This window comes from Astatotilapia calliptera, chromosome 4, assembly GCF_964374335.1.
Source record: "Astatotilapia calliptera chromosome 4, fAstCal68.1, whole genome shotgun sequence".
Classification (NCBI taxonomy): Eukaryota; Metazoa; Chordata; class Actinopteri; order Cichliformes; family Cichlidae; genus Astatotilapia; species Astatotilapia calliptera.
The window spans coordinates 21,255,967-21,277,500 of record NC_137425.1 but is presented as its reverse complement, the minus strand read 5'-3'; the positions used below and the strand labels follow the sequence as shown (position 1 = coordinate 21,277,500).

General features: G+C 41.2%; 1 protein-coding gene across 2 annotated transcripts; it reads left to right on the top strand.

Annotated features, from left to right (window-relative positions):
- The first annotated feature begins 775 nt into the window (after positions 1-775).
- On the top strand, positions 776-20,806 carry atp2a1 (ATPase sarcoplasmic/endoplasmic reticulum Ca2+ transporting 1). 2 transcript variants are annotated; one of them, XM_026165370.2, is made up of 26 exons: positions 776-947; positions 1,040-1,176; positions 2,161-2,178; positions 2,620-2,702; positions 5,691-5,795; positions 7,870-8,008; positions 8,604-8,684; positions 8,775-8,860; positions 11,755-11,910; positions 12,041-12,182; positions 13,340-13,506; positions 13,596-13,684; positions 13,767-13,869; positions 13,961-14,092; positions 15,255-15,380; positions 15,504-15,722; positions 15,842-15,953; positions 16,048-16,271; positions 16,370-16,590; positions 16,702-16,904; positions 17,059-17,144; positions 17,313-17,446; positions 18,685-18,802; positions 19,020-19,137; positions 19,614-19,661; positions 20,513-20,806. In XM_026165370.2, the coding sequence occupies exons 2-25, from the start codon at positions 1,059-1,061 to the stop codon at positions 19,616-19,618; spliced, it is 2,985 nt and encodes a 994-aa protein (XP_026021155.2). In that variant the 5' UTR covers positions 776-947; positions 1,040-1,058; the 3' UTR covers positions 19,619-19,661; positions 20,513-20,806. The 2 variants fall into 2 exon arrangements, with proteins under 2 accessions (XP_026021155.2, XP_026021154.2); XM_026165369.2 differs by lacking the exon at positions 19,614-19,661.
- The last annotated feature ends 728 nt before the right edge of the window (positions 20,807-21,534 follow it).

The window sequence follows — 21,534 nt, the reverse complement described above, 5'->3', positions numbered from 1 at the left end:
GGCATATTGAAAAGCCACAATTGATTAAATAATTAATTAAATGTATCAACAGGTGCGCCTCTGTATTAACACAGAACATGAACTCTGAAATATCCATCAGCAACCTAAGATTCTGATTCATCAAACCACTGGATATTTTACCGCTTTGCATCAGTTTGCTTTAGGTGATCTCGTGATGGTAGAAGACGTACACATGCCTGGATCACACTGTGAGCTTTATTTGAAGGGTGGGATGCATGACCATTCAGTTTTAGTTTTCAGTCTCATCTCCTCCACTTAATAATTTCTCAGCTGAGAAGTTTAAGAAGATGAAAATTTTCAACACAAATGAAACAAGTCAAGGGGCCTCCAAGCAGTCCAAATCTGAAAGTTGGGAACTGCTTAAAAATCAGGTACTCAAAATATGTTTCCACTGCTGAACAGTCGACATCTCTCAGTGTCTTTTACGTTTCTTTGTTCATTCACTGAGTGAACAAGTGTCCACCTGTGTCTACAGACATGTGGACATACACGTGCCCACCAGTGTCCATTCAGACAGTCTTTATGTTGCCTCTCCATGCTAACCATGCATGTTCTCTTATGCACATCTTATTTCCAGCATGCTGGGACCCCTCTGCAGTTGCTGCCCTCTACCCCCTCCACCTCCCCCCCTCCCCCCCTGCCTATTCTTTACCACGGGGGCCATCCATGCCCACCTATTTGTGACGTTCTCATCCAATGAGAGGGGGGTGCATGGTGGACAAGCACCAATGGGGCAACTTTTTCATCGCTATAAAACTTTTGAGGACAGTTTGCAGGGTTGCACTTTCTGTCGGTCCAGGGCTCCTAGAGGAGAGCAACAGCCCAGAGAGAGAGAGAGAGAGAGAGAGAGGGGGCAAAGAGAGAGAAAGTGTGAACGCACAGGGGGTTGCCAGTTTTTAATCCTAATCCCACTCTTCAAGAAAGTGGTGGGTAGAATTCCGCATCATTTGTTTTACGTTTCAGTGTTTGGCCAGCTGTAATTTCTCTCCATTTTTTTTCTATCCCTTTTGTCTCGAAGCCTCTCCGTTTAAGTGAGGATGGAGAACGCACACACCAAAGAGTCGGAAGACGTTCTGGCCTACTTTGGCGTCACTGAGGACACCGGGCTGTCACCTGAGCAGGTTAAGAAGAGCCTGGAAAAGTATGGCTACAACGGTGAGGGAAACAAAAAGATGGATGGGTGGCTTGATGGATGGATGGATGGATGGAGCACTTAGATGAAGCCTTTGATACAGAGTGGAAATAAAGAGCAGTAGAAAATGATGGTGAATGACATGATGGGAAGGTCCAGGAGCACATGCATCAGATTTAGCTTGAATGAGAGGCGGCATACATACGGAGTACCTTGGAGGTTAACAAGATAAAATGGCAGGAGTAGAGACACTGAGGGAAATGGGAGGGGAAGGTGAAGGAGGACAAGTAGTGGCAGTGTCGGTTTCAAAGCTGTGTGTGACTTTGTGATGCTGGTCTAATTAAGGGAAACTATCCGACTGACACAAAGCAGGAGTTATGTTTGTGGAGCAGGTGCCTCAGGGTGTCAAGTTCCTGACAACTGCTACTGGTTTTAGTTTAGATTGAGGGTAATTTGTTTGTATTTTGAAACTGAGCGCACGAAAGTCCCTTTTTGACTCAAAGTCAAGATATTTACTTTTGTCTCAGCAGATGGAGTTCGCTGAGTTTTTACAGTCTCATTGAGCTTTATAAAGAAAGCATCAGAGGCCTTTTTTTCTTGCTTATCACAGCAGGGAAAGCATAGGCATGAATGTAACTGTACCCACATTACTGCTTGGCTTAAGGGTTCAAATAACAGGAACTGGAAAATCATGAATATTCCTACCTCTGCTTCACATTTAATTCACTGGGGGGAAAAAGTCCTACATTCAGTAAAATGAAGAGGAATCATGTTTTTTGAGAATGCATTTTGGAGTAAAGTGTTATTGTTTGTTGGAGCAGGGCCTCAGTTTGGTGAAGAAAGTGTAAATTGTGCAATGTAATGCTTCCTTTATACTGTGTATTTTGTACTTGATGGTTTTATGGTCAAATCGATTGACCTGGCTGCATGTTTCACTCTGCAAATATCAGAACGAATGTAGTAAGTGTTGTGCTTTATTAATGTTCTCTGTCTCTCATCACCAACAGAGCTGCCAGCAGAGGAAGGTGAGCCAACCCGAAACATTACACACCTGCATGCTTCCTTTAACATCCCAGCTGTTCCTTTCACTTCCTGTCATGACTGCTCCCTTGTGTGTGTGTGTTTATCACTTGTTACTGACTCCAGTCTAGCAATGATGTATATACACCACAGAAACTAATGGATTGTATCCACATCTGTTGTGCAATGAACTCAAACTAAAGCAGCAACAGTCTTTGCTGCTGGGTTTGGAGCAGCCCAAAGTGGTGGGAGGATATTAAAACAAAGAGTCAGCCATCATTAATCAAATATGTGTTTTCACCTAAATCACAGTCACTGCCTTTTCCATTTAATCCGGTTTGTTTATCAGACTTACATGTATAATAACAGGAATTCTTAACACTGTATCAACATTGAATTTGATTTAATAGATGGGCTATGTCTATTTATTTGAATGTGTTTATCAGGCAAAAGTATCTGGGAGTTGGTGGTGGAGCAGTTCGAGGACCTGTTGGTCAGAATCCTTCTACTGGCAGCCTGCATCTCTTTTGTGAGTTTCATGATGCAACCCCCTGTGCGACCATCCATTTATCCAATGCAAAGCACCTACTTATGTAATATTCATGAAGTGTTCAATGCAAGGAGCTTGCACAAGTTCAAAAATCATTCTTTATTATCTTGTAGTGAAAAGATGTATTTTTCTATTTGTGCAGAGGTGCCCCTTCCATCCCTGTCTTACATTTACTAACACCAGATCCATTCAAAAGGAAATGGACAAAGCAGAGGAAGACTAGCTAACACAATGAATTAATGAACAGGATATATTCTCAGCAGTACTTGTAAAAGTTGTGTTTGTAATTTCAGTGATGGACACCACATGTAGTAGATTCTCTAATCTCTTCCTATACTTCAGACACCATGTGTTTAATTAGTTTTCTTTTCACTCTTTTGCATAATTTTCCAATTTGCCTCAAAATATGAAAATTTTCTCCCAGGAATTCAAGTTTTAGATATCTGGCAGATCACGTGTTTGATGGGTTATTTAGCATTAAGCTGAGGTTGAGCAGTTAGAAAGTCTAGTTAGCATTCGTTGTCCTACAGCAGCAGTAGTCAGTGTTGAGTTGTGTTACAACGCTCTGCAGTTCCCAGAAGCCGAACACTAAAAGTCCAAGAGTGTCCGTTTGGTGCTCACACCTGAGAAGGCCTGAAACATTCTTGAACTCTGCCAGATTTGTGGGCGTATTTCCTTTACACTGTGAGAAACAGAGTGTAGCAGTATAGCAATCCTTAGGGTACATTTTCTCTCGTTTACCAGTGCTGAATATATCCCAGAGTTATGTCAAGATGTTAACATTTTTTTGCAGCTAGAGCTAACCATGCTCATGTGGATGACTCCACCTCTAATTTAAACTTAAGAATATGTGGCAACTGAAGTCAAACACCCCTGTTTTGTTGCCTTTCAGGTCTTAATTTTATGTTACTGTTTATGAACGTCGTTCTTACATAATTGGGGGCTTGTCTGGGATCTGGGGCTGCATGTCTTTTGACTCTTTACCAAACACACACACACACTTCAGCTGACAAAACATCATTCGTATCATCACGTTATTAGATTACCTTTAGTGCCATTCTCACTGACACGAAGAATCCCTCTCCCCTCCTTGTTGCTCTCGCCAGTGCAGCTTTATGAAGGCGACTAGGTTCTTCACATTGTTTTAATCTTCGATTGCTCCCCTCAGGGCTCCCTCTACAGCTGTCACTATAGCCTTAGAAGGCCTGACATGCTGCGTGTGAAATAGCGAGAGAACAAGAGAAAGACGAAAAGAGAGTGGCAGTGCATGTGCATGGCAGGACCTTTATTTTAAGAAAGTCTCAAGCCAGGACGAGAAACTATATCCTTAGACAAAGGTCAGGGATGGAAGGAACGAGGGATTGCTTGCAGCAGGAGAGAGTGAGAGACAGAGACGAGGGCGGGGGGCTGGGGATTGGATTGCACAATGGCATTGTCTGTTACAATGACAAATGAGCGCAATAGATTCAGAGTCATATATGGTTTCTAAAAGAGAGAACACTAAATACTGCAAATACATGGTCATCCTATTCATACACACAGGAATGCTTGACCACTGCAAGGTGTTGACAGGCCCTGACGCTCAGTCTGGAGATCGATTGTGTCTTTGAAGAGAAGCACAGTGAAGACAGACTGGAGAGAGCAAGCAATCAAGCCTACTTTAAAAAAAAAGGGGGGGGGGGGGGGTGAGAAAACATGTGAGCTGAAAAGCAGGCGAATGGAAAACAAGGAAGACTGTGATGCTGAGCTAAATGCTAAATGCTACAAAGGAAGGATGGGAGGGCTTTACTCTTTTCTCACCGCTTGGGTCCGTGCTCCGGTGGCCTGCAACTAATCTGTGTCAGTGTCAACACGAGGCCTTTCCGAAACACACCAGCATCAGTAACGTGTAGCTCCCGCTCACAGGGGCGCACACGTGCGCGAATATAGGTTTAGAAGAGTCACATGTGGAGAACTTCACACATAGGATAGCGTACGGCGCAACAGTGACAAAGAATAATGTCATTTGATCCTACAGCGGTGCAGAAATAGCTCCGAGCCGTGACAAATATATGTTTATGTTTATGCTACTCAGCAGTAAAAGATAATACTCTCACCCTGAGCGACAGGTGCACAACAAATGTAAAGACACTTCTGTATCACGGGCTTAGCGATAGTAACAATGTATCATTTTAACTCGAGAGGAAAGTGTCGGCGTGATGAACGGGCACCTCTGTAAAAGAAAAAGAAAACTGTCTTAGAGTTTGTTTGTTTTTTACAGATATTGTATATTTTTGGTAACACATTATAATGTGGCCAATGATTAAGCATGTAATTCCCTTGTAATTAAATATTTTCTTAGAAATTGCAGTATAATTATACTGACCTACAAATGAGAGGCACACTAAAAATGGGGGTTAAAAAGTCAGGTTATTGCAAATTATTATGGTGATAGTAACTTTAAGTCATGTATAAGTAATTTTTAGTAGTACCTACGTTGTGGGGAGAAATTATACTGTTTTTTGGAATTAATTCACTTCCCCATCTTACATTGTAAGTACACTGTATTTGTTGTGGCGTGGGCCATATAATGAAGTAGGTTAATTGTCCCATGTATTTTGCAAAAAAGGGAGATACTTCTTTCCTGTACACTCCTTTAAAATTTATGTTTGAACAGTGATTGAGAAAGAAAAAAAATAGATTCAATTAACTAATTTATTAAGTACAAATGCTAAATATTTGTTGTAATTTAAGGGTCAATTATGAGAGTTTACTATTCTGCCATTGTGATCCCTGGATTTTGAGTGTAAGATCTGCTAGTCAACTGTTCCTCAAGGAAATTTTAGGGATTTTTTGTTTTTTTAGAAATAAAGTTTCATCATAATTAGAATTTTAAGGGTTTCATTTTGACAACTTCAGTGTCTCATCATCTAATTTTAAACAACAACTCCTTCAACTTTGGACTCTGTCTGTGTGTGACTGTCTCAGGTGCTGGCTTGGTTTGAGGAAGGAGAAGAAACTGTGACTGCTTTTGTCGAGCCCTTTGTCATCCTCCTCATCCTCATCGCGAATGCTGTTGTTGGAGTGTGGCAGGTCAGTGAGCGCGCATAAATACACACACACACACACACACACACATATTCAGAAACAACTGCAATCCCAAGGCCACATACCTGCTCCTGAATACTGTCTTTTGCCCACATACACACACCTAAATAGACTCTTATACTTAGAAACAGTCACGCCCGATAAATCACGCACATCGGCGGCCTGCTCAGGCCTTGTGTCCTTTACAGAGAGCACACACACTCCTTAGATCTCAAAGATCAAGCAAAGCCAGAAAGAGAGGCATGACGTAAACAGGAGGTGAAAAGGTGAAAGGTTAAGCCAACAGGGCGCGTGGAGGGAGGCCACGGACCGGGTCCCGTTCCTGCTTCGAAGGGCCAAACTGCTGCGTTACAATCCACACTTTGCAATCCTCAGTAAAAATACAGAGGGACGATCACGTTACCGCAGGCTTGCGTTTTGTGCGTGTGTGGTTGAGAGGTTCATATCAACCCTGCGGCAGTCATTTGGAAACTATGCACAAGGATTCACACATGGGGGATGAGGAGGAGAATGGAGAGAGGGAGGGCAGCTGGCATAAGTTGGGCTTTACACTTTGAGGCAGTCAGGGGCAACCTTGGAAGAAACCACAGCCTGACATCAGGCTGTCTGACTTCTCTGCGCCGTCTGCTTTTACTGGGAAATAATTCAACATGACGAACAAGAAACGACTTCGAAAAGCTCACAGTCGTTTCTTGTTCGTCATGTTGAATTTAAGGACTTCAACCTGCTGCAGCACAAGTCCTGCAAAATTATGGTTGCACAACCTCTCTTTAAATTTGATTATTTAAGCTGATGGACTTTAATAAAATACAAACATCAGGAAAACCTCATGATAATGGACAACAATGCCTTCAACCATCAATCAGTCACTGGTATCAGCAACCTTATCCCTCATTACTAATGCCAGTGCCTGATGATTATCTGCCACAGCAACTTTGGGTGCTCAAAAAAACTATGAAAAAAAGGCTAAAAGCGCTTGTTTTTATTAGTATGTTGTCCTAGAATAAAACAAAATCTGTGCATTCTGCCCTCAAACATTACAACATATAGTGACATTCATTAATATTTATTATGGCTCAGTGGTGCAGTAGTTAGCACTGTAACCTCATACCAAAAGGTTTTGGGATTTGAATTCACTGACGCCTGTGTGAGTTTCTTTTAATAACAGGCACAGGAAACAGGAAAACCAGGGCTGAAAATGTGGGACTACAACAAAGGCAACAAAGACAACTTTTGCTTTAGGAATGTACATAAAATCAAACACATACAGAAAATACAGGATATTTTTTTAATTCATTCACTTATTTTTACCCAACTTTAGAGCTACCTCTCATTTATATTTTGCTTCTAAGATGCCAGACTTTCTTAAAATGTTTTAAAGCAACAGTTCTCTGTGCTTTCGAAGGTCTTTTAATTTTTTTCTTTGAAATTTATTTTGCTTTTACAATAATTTTCAGTCCTGTCCTTGTACGTGACCATTTTCAGTGATGATTTTTTTTTATTTTGTTATGCACCTACCTCAAGAGGTGAACCAATTTTTAACTGTCACTTTGTTACTAGCAGCCCGACACATCACACATCATACGGTCCCGTTTCTTAAGTTTTATCTGTAAAAAATATGATAACGCAGTTTCAATGGCATAAAATAGTATTTTTGTACCAACAAGGTGATGTGGACACATGCACACCAAGCTCTTCTTTGACTAAATAACTCCACAATTTCCCATTCTGGACACATTATCTAACGCACACCCAAACACTTACCCTGTTTCATTCATGCATTGGGGCAACTTGCCAAGGACACTTTGCCTGAAGACTTTGTTAAGCTTTTTTTTGTTATCCTATCAAAATATATTATATTTAAATACATTTCTATTCAGGTCATTTAAAAAAAATGTACTGAGCATCTTTTTAAAATAATGATCTTTTGATTAAAGCCTTTTTATCTATCTAAAAACTGACCTTTCACATGTCACATGTGACAACTATCATGCAAAGGACTCGAACATCAAGGAGCCGGAATGATTATGTGTTTGCTCTGTGTGCACGTTTGAAACAGGAGCGCAATGCAGAGAGCGCCATCGAGGCCCTGAAGGAGTACGAGCCTGAAATGGGGAAAGTTTATAGGGCAGACAGGAAGAGCGTGCAGAGAATCAAGGCCAGGGAGATCGTTCCTGGTGATGTAGTGGAGGTCTCTGGTAAGCTTTATCTGCTGCATTTATTCAAAGCCCATCTAGCCACTGAAAATCCATAAATGTGATCAGAATTAAGATGAGATTAACTCCCTAAAGCAGTCTACACATAAGCTTGTTCTAGTCGAATTCCAAAACCTTGTCTGTAATGTGTCATTTAAATTCAAGTGTTTGAAATCTGAACTTCTCAACTTTGCAAGTGTGTGAATACAAGACTGTCCTTCAAAATCAACATGGCCCCTTATAAGGCAGTGACAGAGAAAAAGGAGTTGGGGGGTGAGTGAAGGAATAAGCTTGAGTATAAGCACTCACTCCTCTGTCTCTCCCCTCTGTTTGCTGTACACCTGTTCTTTTCATTTCATGATCTCCCCAAGGTCTCCCTCTCCCTCTGACTCTTACTGTGGTATCGGTTTTCAACAACAACACTATCCATCCAGAGTGCTAAAACCAGCCCCCCTTCCTCCCCACCTCCTCCAGCCAGCTGTAACACTGCAGTCAGATTGTCTTTGCACTGTAATACTGCCAAACCAATAAATCACTAAAGAAACAAATGTTAATGAAGGGCCTGCTTTTGTGTATGTGTTTGTTACGTGAACACTAGTTGGTGACAAAGTGCCAGCTGATATCAGGATCATCTCCATCAAATCTACAACCCTGCGTGTGGACCAGTCCATTCTTACTGGTATGTGTTTTGTCGCAGACAAAGAATAAATAAATGAATTAATTAATTTTTCTAATTTCCGTCGCCTTCCCTGACCGCTCATCTCTGCAGGTGAGTCTGTCAGCGTGATCAAGCACACAGATCCAGTTCCAGACCCCCGAGCCGTCAACCAGGACAAGAAGAACATGTTGTTCTCTGTGAGTCTTTTTCCTGCTTTCTCCTCTCCTTGACCTTTATATTTCCATCGGGCGTCTCAAAACCCACCTGCTGACTGATTTAACTTCCAATTCGACCTCATTATTCCATGAAAATAACCATTACAGCAGACATTTTGCATGTCATTGTTGGGAAAACCATAGGTGTAATGATGAGAAATTTTGGACGTCATTTTGGATGTCAGCACAGGTGGCACTTCATTATCACCGTCATGCTGACTTCGTGATCTGTGCTGCTTAAAAGTATTAAGCAATTAACTCTTACTTAGTGAGCCAGTTCTGACATTTCAGAATAAAAAAAAGAACCTACGTAATTAAATTAATTGCTGATTCAGTTAATTCAACACCTGCAGGGGTCTTGATACTGAGTCTGCATCAAAAACTGTCCCAAACTTAAGGTAATTTCCAATCACTGTCTATTGCTCTATCATAAATGGAAGATAAACATTTTCTTTAGATTTTCTTTTTGTAAAGATGTTATTTTATTACATCACTACAGTAGCATTAGATCCTTTATTCACTAACATGGTTCATGACTATAAGTGACAGAAACTGATACACTGCTATACTTTAGCTAACACACTTTACCAGAGACTATATTTAACAATTGTTCAAATACAGCCATTGTAGAAAATACCAAGCTAATATCAGTCTGGTAGCATGCTGGCTATATATAAAAAATGGACATAGTCACTTGAGTCCACTCTAGAAACTGAGCAACTCCTGGCCGCTAAGGAAAATGTGTAGGTTGAGGCCAGTTGCCTTGAAATTGATTGTTAATCCTTTAAAGCCTGAACCCTGAAATAATTGTCAGAAAATTCAAATTTCCAGCACAACTGAGTGTTTATTTAACTTTGTGGCAATTTTTTTAAATGCAATATTAATTTGTATATATTAATTTTAACCTCCTAAGACCCAAACTCTTCCACGACATGCATTTTTAATTTCTCTTTGATATTTGGGCATATTGGGGCCTGACGAATGTAATAACAAAGAATTATCCCTTTTTTTTTTTTACCTTATTTTTGTTTTTAAGAATAATAAGAGCTACATATGAGGATATCATTTCAAATTTTGATAGAACAGTAGCAGTATAATGTCCTCGTAAGTGGATATCAGGCCCATGTAGAACAAAATTAAGTATTTTAGTCTAAATAACCCAAAATGTGATGTCCACATATGCGGACGCCAGGTCCTAGGAGGTTAATTTGCGTAATATTTGCTACATCAAAACATATTGTTTGCATTTTGTTACTTTGAAAGGTATTGTGCAATGTATTTTGATTTTTTGATGGGGAAAAAGTATAGAAAAGTCACAAAAACCCATTGGTGAAAACTGGTCAGAGAATACTCCATACAAAACTTCCTTGTAACTTCCTTCCCTTCTTGGTCACTAGCAGATTTCTACAGAGGCTCATAGTTTGCACTGACTTTACTCTGAGCGGCAGTGAAACTGAAAAGTGTAACACAAATTAGAAGTGGAGACCATTTGCTTTCAGTGTAAAAGTTGCGCCTTTTCAAAAAATGTTGGCTGCAGCACTGAGGTACAACATTTACTTTGAATGCAGATAGTCCGATTTGCATTGCAGTTTCTCAAGTTTCACTACCGTTCAGCTAGTTAGCAAGTGTTTGCAGACAAGTTGGTGTCTTCCATGCAAACTACAAGTAATCACTGCAATCTGCTCGCAACCATAATCCTAGCAATCACTGGGGAAATACATATTTTTCCTTCATAGCCAGTGGTTGTATCAAAAATTATATGTAGAACATCAATCAAAAAACATGTGCAGGTTTGTTAATTGCTGTCATGAAGCTTCTATAGATATCTATCTACCGATATTGGATGTACTCTCATCTATAAGAGACTGTAGAACCAATAAATACACATTGCTACAGTGTACTGCAGGGGTGGGCAACTCCAGGCCTCGAGGGCCGGTGTCCCTGCAGGTTTTAGACGTGTCCTTGAACCAACACAGCTGATTTAAATGGCTAAATTAGCTCCTCAACATGTCCTGAAGTTCTCCAGAGGCCTGGTAACGAACTAATCATGTGATTCAGGTGTGTTGACTCAAGGTGAGATCTAAAACCTGCAGGACACCGGACCTTGAGGCCTGGAATTGCCCACCCCTGGTGTACTGCTAGCTTGTTTAGCAACATGGATATGGTAATCATTTTCAGAATTATTTGGATGCTAGTTTTACAAACTGAAAAAAAAAACCCGCAAAAATAAAAATAAAAGTAAAAGTAAATTTAGTTACCAGAAAAGCTGGACACTCTGCTGAATATCTGGTAAACTAAATGCAGAATAACAAAGGGTTATTGAGTGGGGAACAAAGAACATAGCCTGCGTAGTTGTCTATTTTATTATGAATGGGACCGTACTTTTCTTTGCTACATTATACTGAACAAGCAACCCGCAGATTGAGACCATTAACTCATCAAGAAAATGTTAACAAAGGTCACCAATCAAGTGAGCAGCAGCGCCGTTTTCTCATAGTAGTCCCCCTAGGTTTAAGGCATTTCTGCATTAGCATTAGCATTAGCAATTATATGGTATTGTTTATATATTCACCAACTGATTGTGTTAAGATAAGTACCCTTTGTAATTAACACTACACAAAATTCATTTTAGGTTGTTAAAAAAATCATTTGCACTTTTGAAGTTATTAATAAACCAAATTATAATAAAGAATAAATATTTGACCTCATGATGAGGATGAGTAGTGTCAAAACAAAATGTTACCACACTCATTATGTTTAACCCTTCAGTCATCACTTCTGAGTTCACTGGCAGCCTCATAGTTGTGTATTTCAGGTCCAGATTTTCCATCCATCTTTCCAGTAGTCATGTCACTCTCTTTCGAATCTCTGTTCAGGGCACCAACATTGCTGCCGGTAAAGCCATTGGCATTGCTGTTGCGACTGGTGTCTCTACCGAGATCGGCAAGATTCGCGACCAGATGGCTGCCACCGAGCAGGAGAAGACCCCTCTGCAGCAGAAACTGGACGAGTTTGGAGAGCAGCTCTCAAAGGTGGGTGAGACGGGCAGTGTCTGCAACAGTTAATTTCATGTCATGTCTTAAACATTTTAATATTGCTGGCTTGAGACTGAAAATTACAACTAATGTCATACACGTCCCCCTATTGCTGCTTGTCCTGCAGGTCATCTCCCTGATTTGTGTGGCCGTGTGGATAATCAACATCGGTCATTTCAATGACCCCGTCCATGGAGGCTCCTGGATCCGCGGCGCTATCTATTATTTCAAGATTGCTGTGGCTTTGGCTGTGGCTGCTATTCCTGAAGGTAAGCCCCCGGGATTAACTTCTATTTGATTGCTCAACCACATGAAACATTCACGTCCTGTAGCTCATCTGCGATGCTGCTTCCAGTCTGTTCAAAAGTGTTTTTGTTAAGTAATCTTTTTTGCACGTGAAAAGGAATAAATAAGACACCTTCATTCATGTTCTTCTTATTAAGACGTCGTAACGTATGTATGTATCAGTATGTATTAGTTTTCAGAGCAAGTTTGCTCATTTCAGTTCAGTTTTTATTGTATGGAAATTTCCAAATTACCAACCCTTTAAAGTCCAGTGCGTTGTTCAATCTTAATGGTTGGAAATAGGACCCTGAATCAGACACTAACAACCTTCCAAATAAAGCTGCCTTGGCTATTGCCGGTTCTTGCCACTCCCTATCCAGCAGACAGTGCAGAAGGCTTTGGAGACTCTCCATGAGCCTCTTAAGCTGAGTTTTCAAAGTTAAGGACCAGATTAGAACTGACAGAAACAGGTGTATTCCTCAGAAAGCAGCTGATGACCAGTACATCTCTGATTTGCACACTAGTTTTATTAAACTGCAAATAAAAATGTGAGATTAAAGTTTGTGTAGACAAAACCTCCTTGAATTCAGCTCTTAGTAAAACATTTGAACTTTCATATACCATCTTCTTTGTGAGGCAAGAACATTCTCATTTTGATGATGGGGACATTCTCCCCATCAGTCAGCTGTAAATTGTGCCAAAGTTAACTGGAGAGCACAACCTGATGATGCCAAAAGAACAACATAATATGCACACATAGATGCTGCGATAATGTCACTAAACTGGACAATCTCCAGACCTTGACCACACCATTGTTTTTGCCAAGAATGTGAACACAGATCACCCTCCATGTGCCGGAGTGCTGAATGACTCATACCAGCCCTTCCCTTAGGAGTAGCATTGGAGAGCACAGTATTCTGGATGCGGTCCAGCTGATGTGTTAAGGGCTGTGCAGGGACCCCCACTGTTGTTACCCTGCCAAGTGGCAGAATCCCTGAAGTCCAGCTGTTTTTTAATCCAACATTTGTCCTCATCTCTAAAGTTCAATCAAGTTTTGTCCAGCATTCAACTCGTTCTTGTTTTAAAGCAGCTCAATTTGTTCAGGGCTTCTCTGATTAAGCTCTCCCACTTCTCGTCACAGGCCTGCCTGCTGTCATCACCACTTGCCTTGCGCTGGGAACACGTCGTATGGCCAAGAAGAACGCTATCGTCAGAAGCCTGCCTTCTGTGGAGACCCTGGGCTGCACCTCGGTCATCTGCTCCGATAAGACCGGCACCCTCACCACCAACCAGATGTGTGTGACCAAGGTGGGTACACACAAATAAGCCTTCGCACGTTTTCATTCAAATAAAAGGAGATCTGATAAAATGTCGTTTTTTGCCATGTTTCCACGCAGATGTTCGTCATCGATAAAGTTGAAGGCGACAGCGTTTCCCTCTGTCAGTTTGACATTTCGGGCTCAAAGTACACCCCAGAGGGAGAAGTGTAAGAGACAGAATCAGCACGCGACTGCCATAAACGGCCTAAAAACCAAACAAAACTAACGAGTTGTGTCTCTTTTGACCAGAACAAAGAATGGTGCGTTTGTGAAGTGCGGACAGTATGACGGATTGGTTGAGCTGGCAACTATTTGCGCACTGTGCAATGATTCTTCTCTGGACTACAACGAGGTCTGTGGAGGAGGAGTTTATGCTTCCGCTTAACAGCCTTATTAAAATGCACTTAGCAATTTTTAATGAACTCCTTGTCTCGTTGATGCAGTCCAAGGGCATTTATGAGAAGGTGGGTGAGGCCACTGAGACGGCCCTGTGCTGTTTGGTGGAGAAGATGAATGTGTTCAACACTGAAGTGCGCAGCCTGTCCAAGGTGGAGAGGGCAAACGCTTGCTGTTCCGTAAGTCTGTCAAATATCTGATACAGTATGTAGCAAGTTACTCTTTATACAGTCAGCCTACTAACCTACATGACATTTGCTTTAAAAGTTAAAAAAAAGTGAGTCAATATTGAAATTAAATATATTGGTTTGCCATGTTGCAGCATGAAATATGAACACATAAATGAGCTAACAAGTTTCCCATATCAACTTAAAGTATGATGATGTCTGGGCCTTAGCAGGATAATAAAAATTCAGCCAAAATGCAGAAGCAGTATGTGAATAACTAAGCATACCCTTACTGCTTCCATAGGAATCAAGATGGTCAGGGACAGCCAGGTGCTGCTAATCAAATGCACCTGATTAACTGATCATCAGGAAATGTGAGCACCTCTTTAAAAGCAGCAGTTTTGGCAGTTTTGGAGCATTGAGGCGTGTCTTTACAAATTTTCAAGTAGGAAACACATCGGCAATGATCTTGAGAATAGTGGATTTGGACTTCTGGAACAATGTCCTCTGAACATATGAGACCACTGTGGAGAAGTCTGGCTGTAATGCACAGCATCACATCTGCTGAAAACTAAACACAGCATATCAGCTCAAAGACCTCAAACCAACTGTCAGCACCATGGTGGAGGAGTTATGATTTTGGCTCATTTTGCAGGCATAGCACCTGGGCACCTCGTAGTCACTGAGTTGACCATGAACTTTCTGTGTACCAAAGTATTCTAAAGTCAAATGTCACAGCTAAAGATTGACTGGGATGTGCAACGGGACAATGACCTCAAGCACTGCAGCAAATCAACAAGAGAAAGACTTAAAGAGAACAGAATCAAGGTGTTACAGTTATCTATTCGAAGTCCAGACCTCAGAAAGGATGAAAGAGTACCCACAGTTATTTTTGGCTTAGGTTTTATTATAATGACACTACATAAAAGTGACACAGATAATGACACTAAGCACTGTGTCGTTTTTCATCTGACTTTGAGCTTAAATCATTTTAGGATTGGGACCAGTTAACTTTTTATTATATTCTGATACATAAAAGCTCCCAGATAGCCAAAAAAAAAGAAAAAAAGCAACAACTGTATGGCAGGTGCAATATTTAAAATGTTTATGTGTAATATGCAGGGCCTGGTTTGAGGTTTCTCCAGTTCACCTTCCTCCCTTCACTTTCTGACAGGTTATCAAGCATCTGATGAGAAAGGAGTTCACCCTGGAGTTCTCCAGAGACAGAAAGTCTATGTCAGTCTACTGCTGTCCTGCTAAGTCGGCCAAAGCACCTGTGGGAAACAAGATGTTTGTCAAAGTGAGCGTGGAACATCAGCCAAAGATGAAAATAATACTTGAAAAAGTTGTTCTGAAAAAGCTCCAAAAGAGACAATTTGATGTTTAAGAATCACAAACGAATGATTGCATTTCCTGTCTTCAGGGTGCTCCAGAGGGAGTTATTGACCGCTGCACTTATGTTCGTGTGGGTACTAACCGTGTACCGCTGACTGGCCCGGTGAAAGACCACATCATGTCAGTCATCAAGGAATGGGGCACCGGACGCGACACCCTCCGCTGTTTGGCCCTGGCCACATGTGACACACCTCTGAGGAAGGAGGAGATGAACTTGGAGGACTCAACAAAGTTTGCAGACTACGAGGTTGGAGAGTGAAAACAAAAACATGAAGTCACTGTAGTCCCTAATGGAAGACTTGAGCATTTCATTTCTTGCTCAGCTGTAGCTCAGACATAGCTCAAACCTTTCTTTCTTATCCCCAGACGGACCTGACCTTTGTTGGCTGCGTTGGTATGCTTGACCCTCCTCGGAAAGAAGTCATGAGCTCCATTGAGTTGTGCAGGGCCGCCGGTATCCGTGTCATCATGATCACTGGTCAGTATACATATCAGATGCAGATCAGCAGTCTAATTTTAAAAGAAATCGAGCAAAGATTGACCTTTTCTGTCCCCCAACCCGACCACTCCAGGTGACAACAAAGGTACGGCTGTGGCCATCTGCCGCCGCATTGGCATCTTCACTGAGGATGAGGATGTCACAGGCAAGGCCTTCACCGGCCGTGAGTTTGATGACCTCGCTCCATATGACCAGAAGAAGGCCGTTCGAAAGGCTTGCTGCTTCGCCAGAGTTGAACCAGCACACAAGTCTAAGATTGTGGAGTTCCTACAAGGCTTTGATGAGATTACAGCCATGGTGAGGAGAAAAGAAATGAACCTTTGATGAGTTTATTGTGCTTGATGTGACAGGTTAAATATGCTGTTCCTCCCATTTCACCTCGACCCATCACCCAGACTGGTGATGGAGTGAACGATGCCCCCGCCTTGAAGAAGGCAGAGATTGGCATCGCCATGGGCTCTGGCACTGCCGTTGCCAAGTCTGCCTCTGAGATGGTCCTGGCTGACGACAACTTCTCTTCCATTGTGTCTGCTGTTGAGGAGGGCAGAGCCATTTACAACAACATGAAGCAGTTCATCCGCTACCTCATCTCCTCGAATGTGGGCGAGGTCGTCTGGTGAGCGCATTACGCTTCACTTAACTGACACTTAAGTTCAACGTGAGTTCTTGTCCTGCATAAGAAAGAACTTAAAACTAGGCTTGACTTCTGTTTTTTTCACCTCTTCAGTATCTTCCTGACTGCTGCACTCGGTCTTCCTGAGGCTCTGATCCCCGTCCAGCTTCTTTGGGTCAACCTCGTGACTGACGGTCTGCCTGCCACCGCACTGGGCTTCAACCCGCCTGACCTGGACATCATGGGCAAACCCCCCCGCTCCCCCAAAGAGCCCCTCATCTCTGGCTGGCTCTTCTTTAGATATCTGGCCATTGGAGGTACATACTGATACTGCAGACACGACCAGCAGCTTCCTTCAGTAGAGTTTTTCAAGGATTTATCACAACATGGCATAACACACCAATCATCTTCAAGACTTTAAATGTAGACTCATAGTTTTCATGGGCATATGTTTTGTAATACTTCTTCCAGGCTATGTTGGAGCTGCAACAGTGGCAGCAGCTGCCTGGTGGTTCTTGTACAGTGATGATGGTCCAATGGTCACCTTCCACCAGCTGGTTAGTATCAAATCATCTTATTTGAGAACTTTTCTTCTAAAATACTCCTGGGACTCCTTGTGTAAAATTTCAAACTTTTCAAACATAAAGAACCATCTCAGCCTCTTTCAAAAGCGCTGCTGAAATAAATTTAAAAAAAGGCAATTTATGTTTGTTTCTCTCCATCAGTCTCACTTCATGCAGTGCAGTGAGGACAACGAAGACTTTGATGGTGTCCACTGTGAGGTATTTGAGTCTGCTCCACCAATGACCATGGCTCTGTCTGTACTGGTCACCATTGAGATGTGCAACGCTCTGAACAGGTTTGACTACACTGTGAACCCAAAAGGCATTGTGGGTGCATCGGATCCACCTGAAAACTATGATGTAGTCAAATGTGCCACCAGTTCATTAAATGTTTGGACATTTTGTAGTTTTGCCTTTGTAACCATAACAGTGGATTCCAAACCAAATAGTTTGGATGTTATTGAAGTGAAGATGTTCAGTTTTAATTCAAGCACAAAAATGTGGCATTAATTATTCATTCATCCAACAAGCAAAAGATCCCCGGTTCAATCCCAGGAGAAGATACAAATCCCTCAGAGGGTATCCGACGTAAAAATCTGACTGATCAAATAAGCTATAAGTTATCTGCTGTGGCAACCCCCTTGGAAATAAAGGCGCTTAAAAGTTTCTTCTTCTTCTTGAATTATATATAATCTCCTATTTACAGATGCTCAAAATTAAACTGACAAACTACCATCATTTTAAATGTCAGGATTGTTTGTTTGGGCTTAAACCCACTGTGGTGGTGCACAGATTATGTGCAAATTGATCCAAATGATAAAAACAGTGTGGCTATCCGAATAAGTTACGATAATTTATGGTAGCTGAGTAGTAGTGAGTGCCATTATCTACAAATAAAGAAAATTTATTTTGAACCTTTTCCGGAGTGACCAGCCAACTAAAATTACTGCAAGAGTGAAATAATGACCCAGAACAACATCTAAAGAACTGCGGGAAAGGGAGTCCTGCAGTATTTATTCAGGTTATCTTTGTATAATATTAAAATTTGTTTGATGATCTGAAACATGTAACTGTAACAAATATTTAAAAAAAGACAGTGAGGTCAAATTAAATCTTCAGTCAACTCTTTTCCATTTTTAGTGTATATAAAAATATTTCCATCAGCTACTCTTAAAGGATTGAGCACTGACTAAACTGTCACGAACAGAGGTAAAATTCAAATGAGGTCCACTTTAAAAAGGAAAAATAGAAGCTGACGTTTTCATTTTGGAAAAGGTCCAATTTCGCTGCAGGCAACTGCAAGTGACAAATAAAGGCTTCATTCATTTTGACCTTTTCCAAACATGAAAGCTGTGTCGTAGCTCCCATAGTTATAATAAGGAGACAATGAAGCACTTTGCAAACACATTACTATGCAGTCACCTCCACACATACACTTTTTCATGCCCTTTTACATTTTCAGTCTGCATTAACGTACCCCATCCGCTCTGCCTTCCTCCTATCCTCCCCCACGTCCCTGCTCCCTCTACACCAGCTTGTCTGAGAACCAGTCTCTGGTGCGCATGCCCCCCTGGAGCAACGTCTGGTTGGTGGCTGCCATGAGCCTCTCCATGTCCCTTCACTTCATGATCATCTACATCGACCCCCTGCCCGTGAGTCTGGCCTCATGCAACACAGCACACATCTCCATTTATATCTCTACACACACATTTCCTCTCTCCCAGTTTCATTCCTTAAATGCTAGTTGCACATATAACTGAGAGAAACTACAGCACTGAAGAAGAAACACATGTATTTCAGGTTTGACAGATAAATAAGCTCCAGCTTAGTGGCGTTCAGTAGTTTTAACATGCCACTGCTGATTCACAGATGATCTTCAAGCTCACTCACTTGAACGTGGAGCAGTGGATGATCGTGCTGAAGCTTTCCATCCCAGTCATCCTTCTCGATGAGCTTCTTAAATTTGTGGCTCGCACATATCTGGACGGTAAGACCTGCTTGACAAACGCTGTTCCATTTTTCTGCCTCCTTTACACGCAGGGTAACAAATATTTGGAAATATTCATGATTCATGATCCAGGAAATGCCCAGTATTAGTCAGCTGTTTGTAATTTAAAAATGATAATGTTGCACATTAATTACTGCAGATCAGATTAAATCTATGAATGAAACATAAACATGATGCTGCAACACACTGTAGCCAGAAACTGGGAATAGCTACATTCTCCTGTATTTTCCCTTTTTAATGAACAAAAGTGAAATTAGGAGTGATGGTTGCAGAATAATTTTCCTCCCAATTAAATGTATTTTAACATTTAACCTGTTCCCTCTTTTTTTTTTTTTTTTAATCCATGGCGATGTCTCCCACCCTTTTCCCTCTAATCTCTATTTCCTCTGATGACTTTTACCTAATCTTCCTCTCCTTGGATGCCCTTCTTCACTGTTCCCTTTCTGACAATCCAGCCTAAACCTCTTCCCCCCTCCTCCTCCATACCCCTGTAACAAAACAAGGTACTCCCCTCTGACTCCAGCTAAAGGTTTAAGCACGCTGCATCTTGCAAGACTTAAAAGACTTTCTGGACTAATGTCTGTGGACCCAGAGTGAAGCTGCATTTGCAATGAAATCAAATTTTAATGCATGATTTGTGTTTACAGCTGGAAGCTGTCGCTGCAAGCTAAACGTATTGCTTTAAGTAGCTTTTAGATTAACACAAAAAAAAATAGTAAAATTCAGATTAGCACATGTGGCATGCTCTGACCGTGCATTCTCCTGCAATCAGAGTTTTTTTGCATTTATGCTAAAAAGGTAAAGCATAATGCGAACATTAAAGCATTATACTGAATACTTCTCAGATCAGTCCTCGTTGTTGTGATTTTTAAAAAGAAAGGTTAGTTTTTGGTTATTGCTTACACACAAGCTAAAAAGCAAGTTGGACATTTGAGGAATAAAGCAGTGCACTGTGAGAAAATTAAGTGCACATATGTGCAGCATCAGAGATCACAGGCAGACGGTTTGCGTGAGAAACAGTAATTCTGGCTCAATCCTATTTCATCTACACTCAAACTTAAACATAACTACGACAGCAATTTTCTTGCCCTTAAGCAGAAAAGACCCCGCTACAAGCTTTCCTTTAAAACCAGTAAACAGTCTCCATTAATCCACAGAACATATGTGCAAGAGTTAACTGCTGGATTTTAGTTTACTCCAGGAAACAAAGCAAATTGCCTTATTTCTCACAATGTCCAACTTTTGACCTCGAGCTAGCTTCAACCATTGGCCTTTTTTTAAAAACTTTAAATACACCCATTTATCCCCGATGCCTTTACATTATACCAAACAAGCCTTTGTTTGGTCCCTCCAGGCAAAGTCTAGAGGTGAAGAGAAGCGGAGAGTGGCTGAAGCAGAGAGGCACCGAGACACAGAGGATGGAGAGAAAGGCTGAGCGCTCCAACTGAATGAGAGCGTGCAACATGTCACTTGATCAAAAACCCCGAGTGGCACGAATACAAACATATAAGCCATCTGATGATACACCGAAAAAAAGCTGAAAACTATTTTTGTCTGTGTATGTACTGAAAATAATATATAGTGAAAGAATTATTAAAACTATTGTGTTGATTTTATTCTTAAAGAATAAAGATGTGTATTAAAGTAACCGTCAGTTTTCTGAATACCATCTTTTTTGAAATATTACTCTTAGTAGACGAGCAACACAAGATTATGGCTTTAAAGGGCTATTTCACCCATTTTGAGCAGACTTTGGATCATTACAAAAATACTCCCTCTATATTATTTACTGAGATCTGCCACTTCATTCCCCTGCAAAATATGCAGAATTCAGGTTCCACATGACTCCAATCCAGCCTAGAGCACAGCTTTGGAGAAGGTGAAAGACGGTGTGAATTCTGGACTTTTAACTGTATTTTCACAAGTTTTACAGCTTCTCCTGCTGGTAAAGACCTCCCACCGTCAAAGTACACTTCAGAATGGTCTCCGGTAACCCTATGTTGGGCTGGCTACATTGATGTCCTCGATTTGGTTCCCTTCATAGGGACTGAATGAATGGATGAGCCTGGAGGTCACTGGGAAGAGGGAGGTCTGGCCTTCTCTGCTTAGGCTGCCGTTCCTACGACCCAGTTCGGAATAAGTAGAATAAGATGGATGGATTTCGGATTTATAATTACAGGACAGTCTGAGCAATGAGCTATCAATGTTTTCTTGTAATTTTGTACTTTTATTTCTAAAAATCTAAGCTCAGAGATCTGTTTGACTACAGCAGCATTTCTTAAAATTGCACTTTACTTAATACGTTGTCGTGACTCAGTGCTATATAAATAAAATAGAATTGAAAAGAATCTTAAGATATCTCAGGGAATAAATGTG

Bases quoted from the DNA above. Each gene is read 5' to 3' on its own strand.
- atp2a1 (XM_026165369.2), top strand. From the start codon at position 1,059: ATGGAGAACGCACACACCAAAGAGTCGGAAGACGTTCTGGCCTACTTT. The intron at 13,685-13,766 runs GTAAGAGACAGA...TCTTTTGACCAG, and splicing joins TACACCCCAGAGGGAGAAGT to AACAAAGAATGGTGCGTTTG. The intron at 17,447-18,684 runs GTTTGACTACAC...CCTCTACACCAG, and splicing joins ATGTGCAACGCTCTGAACAG to CTTGTCTGAGAACCAGTCTC.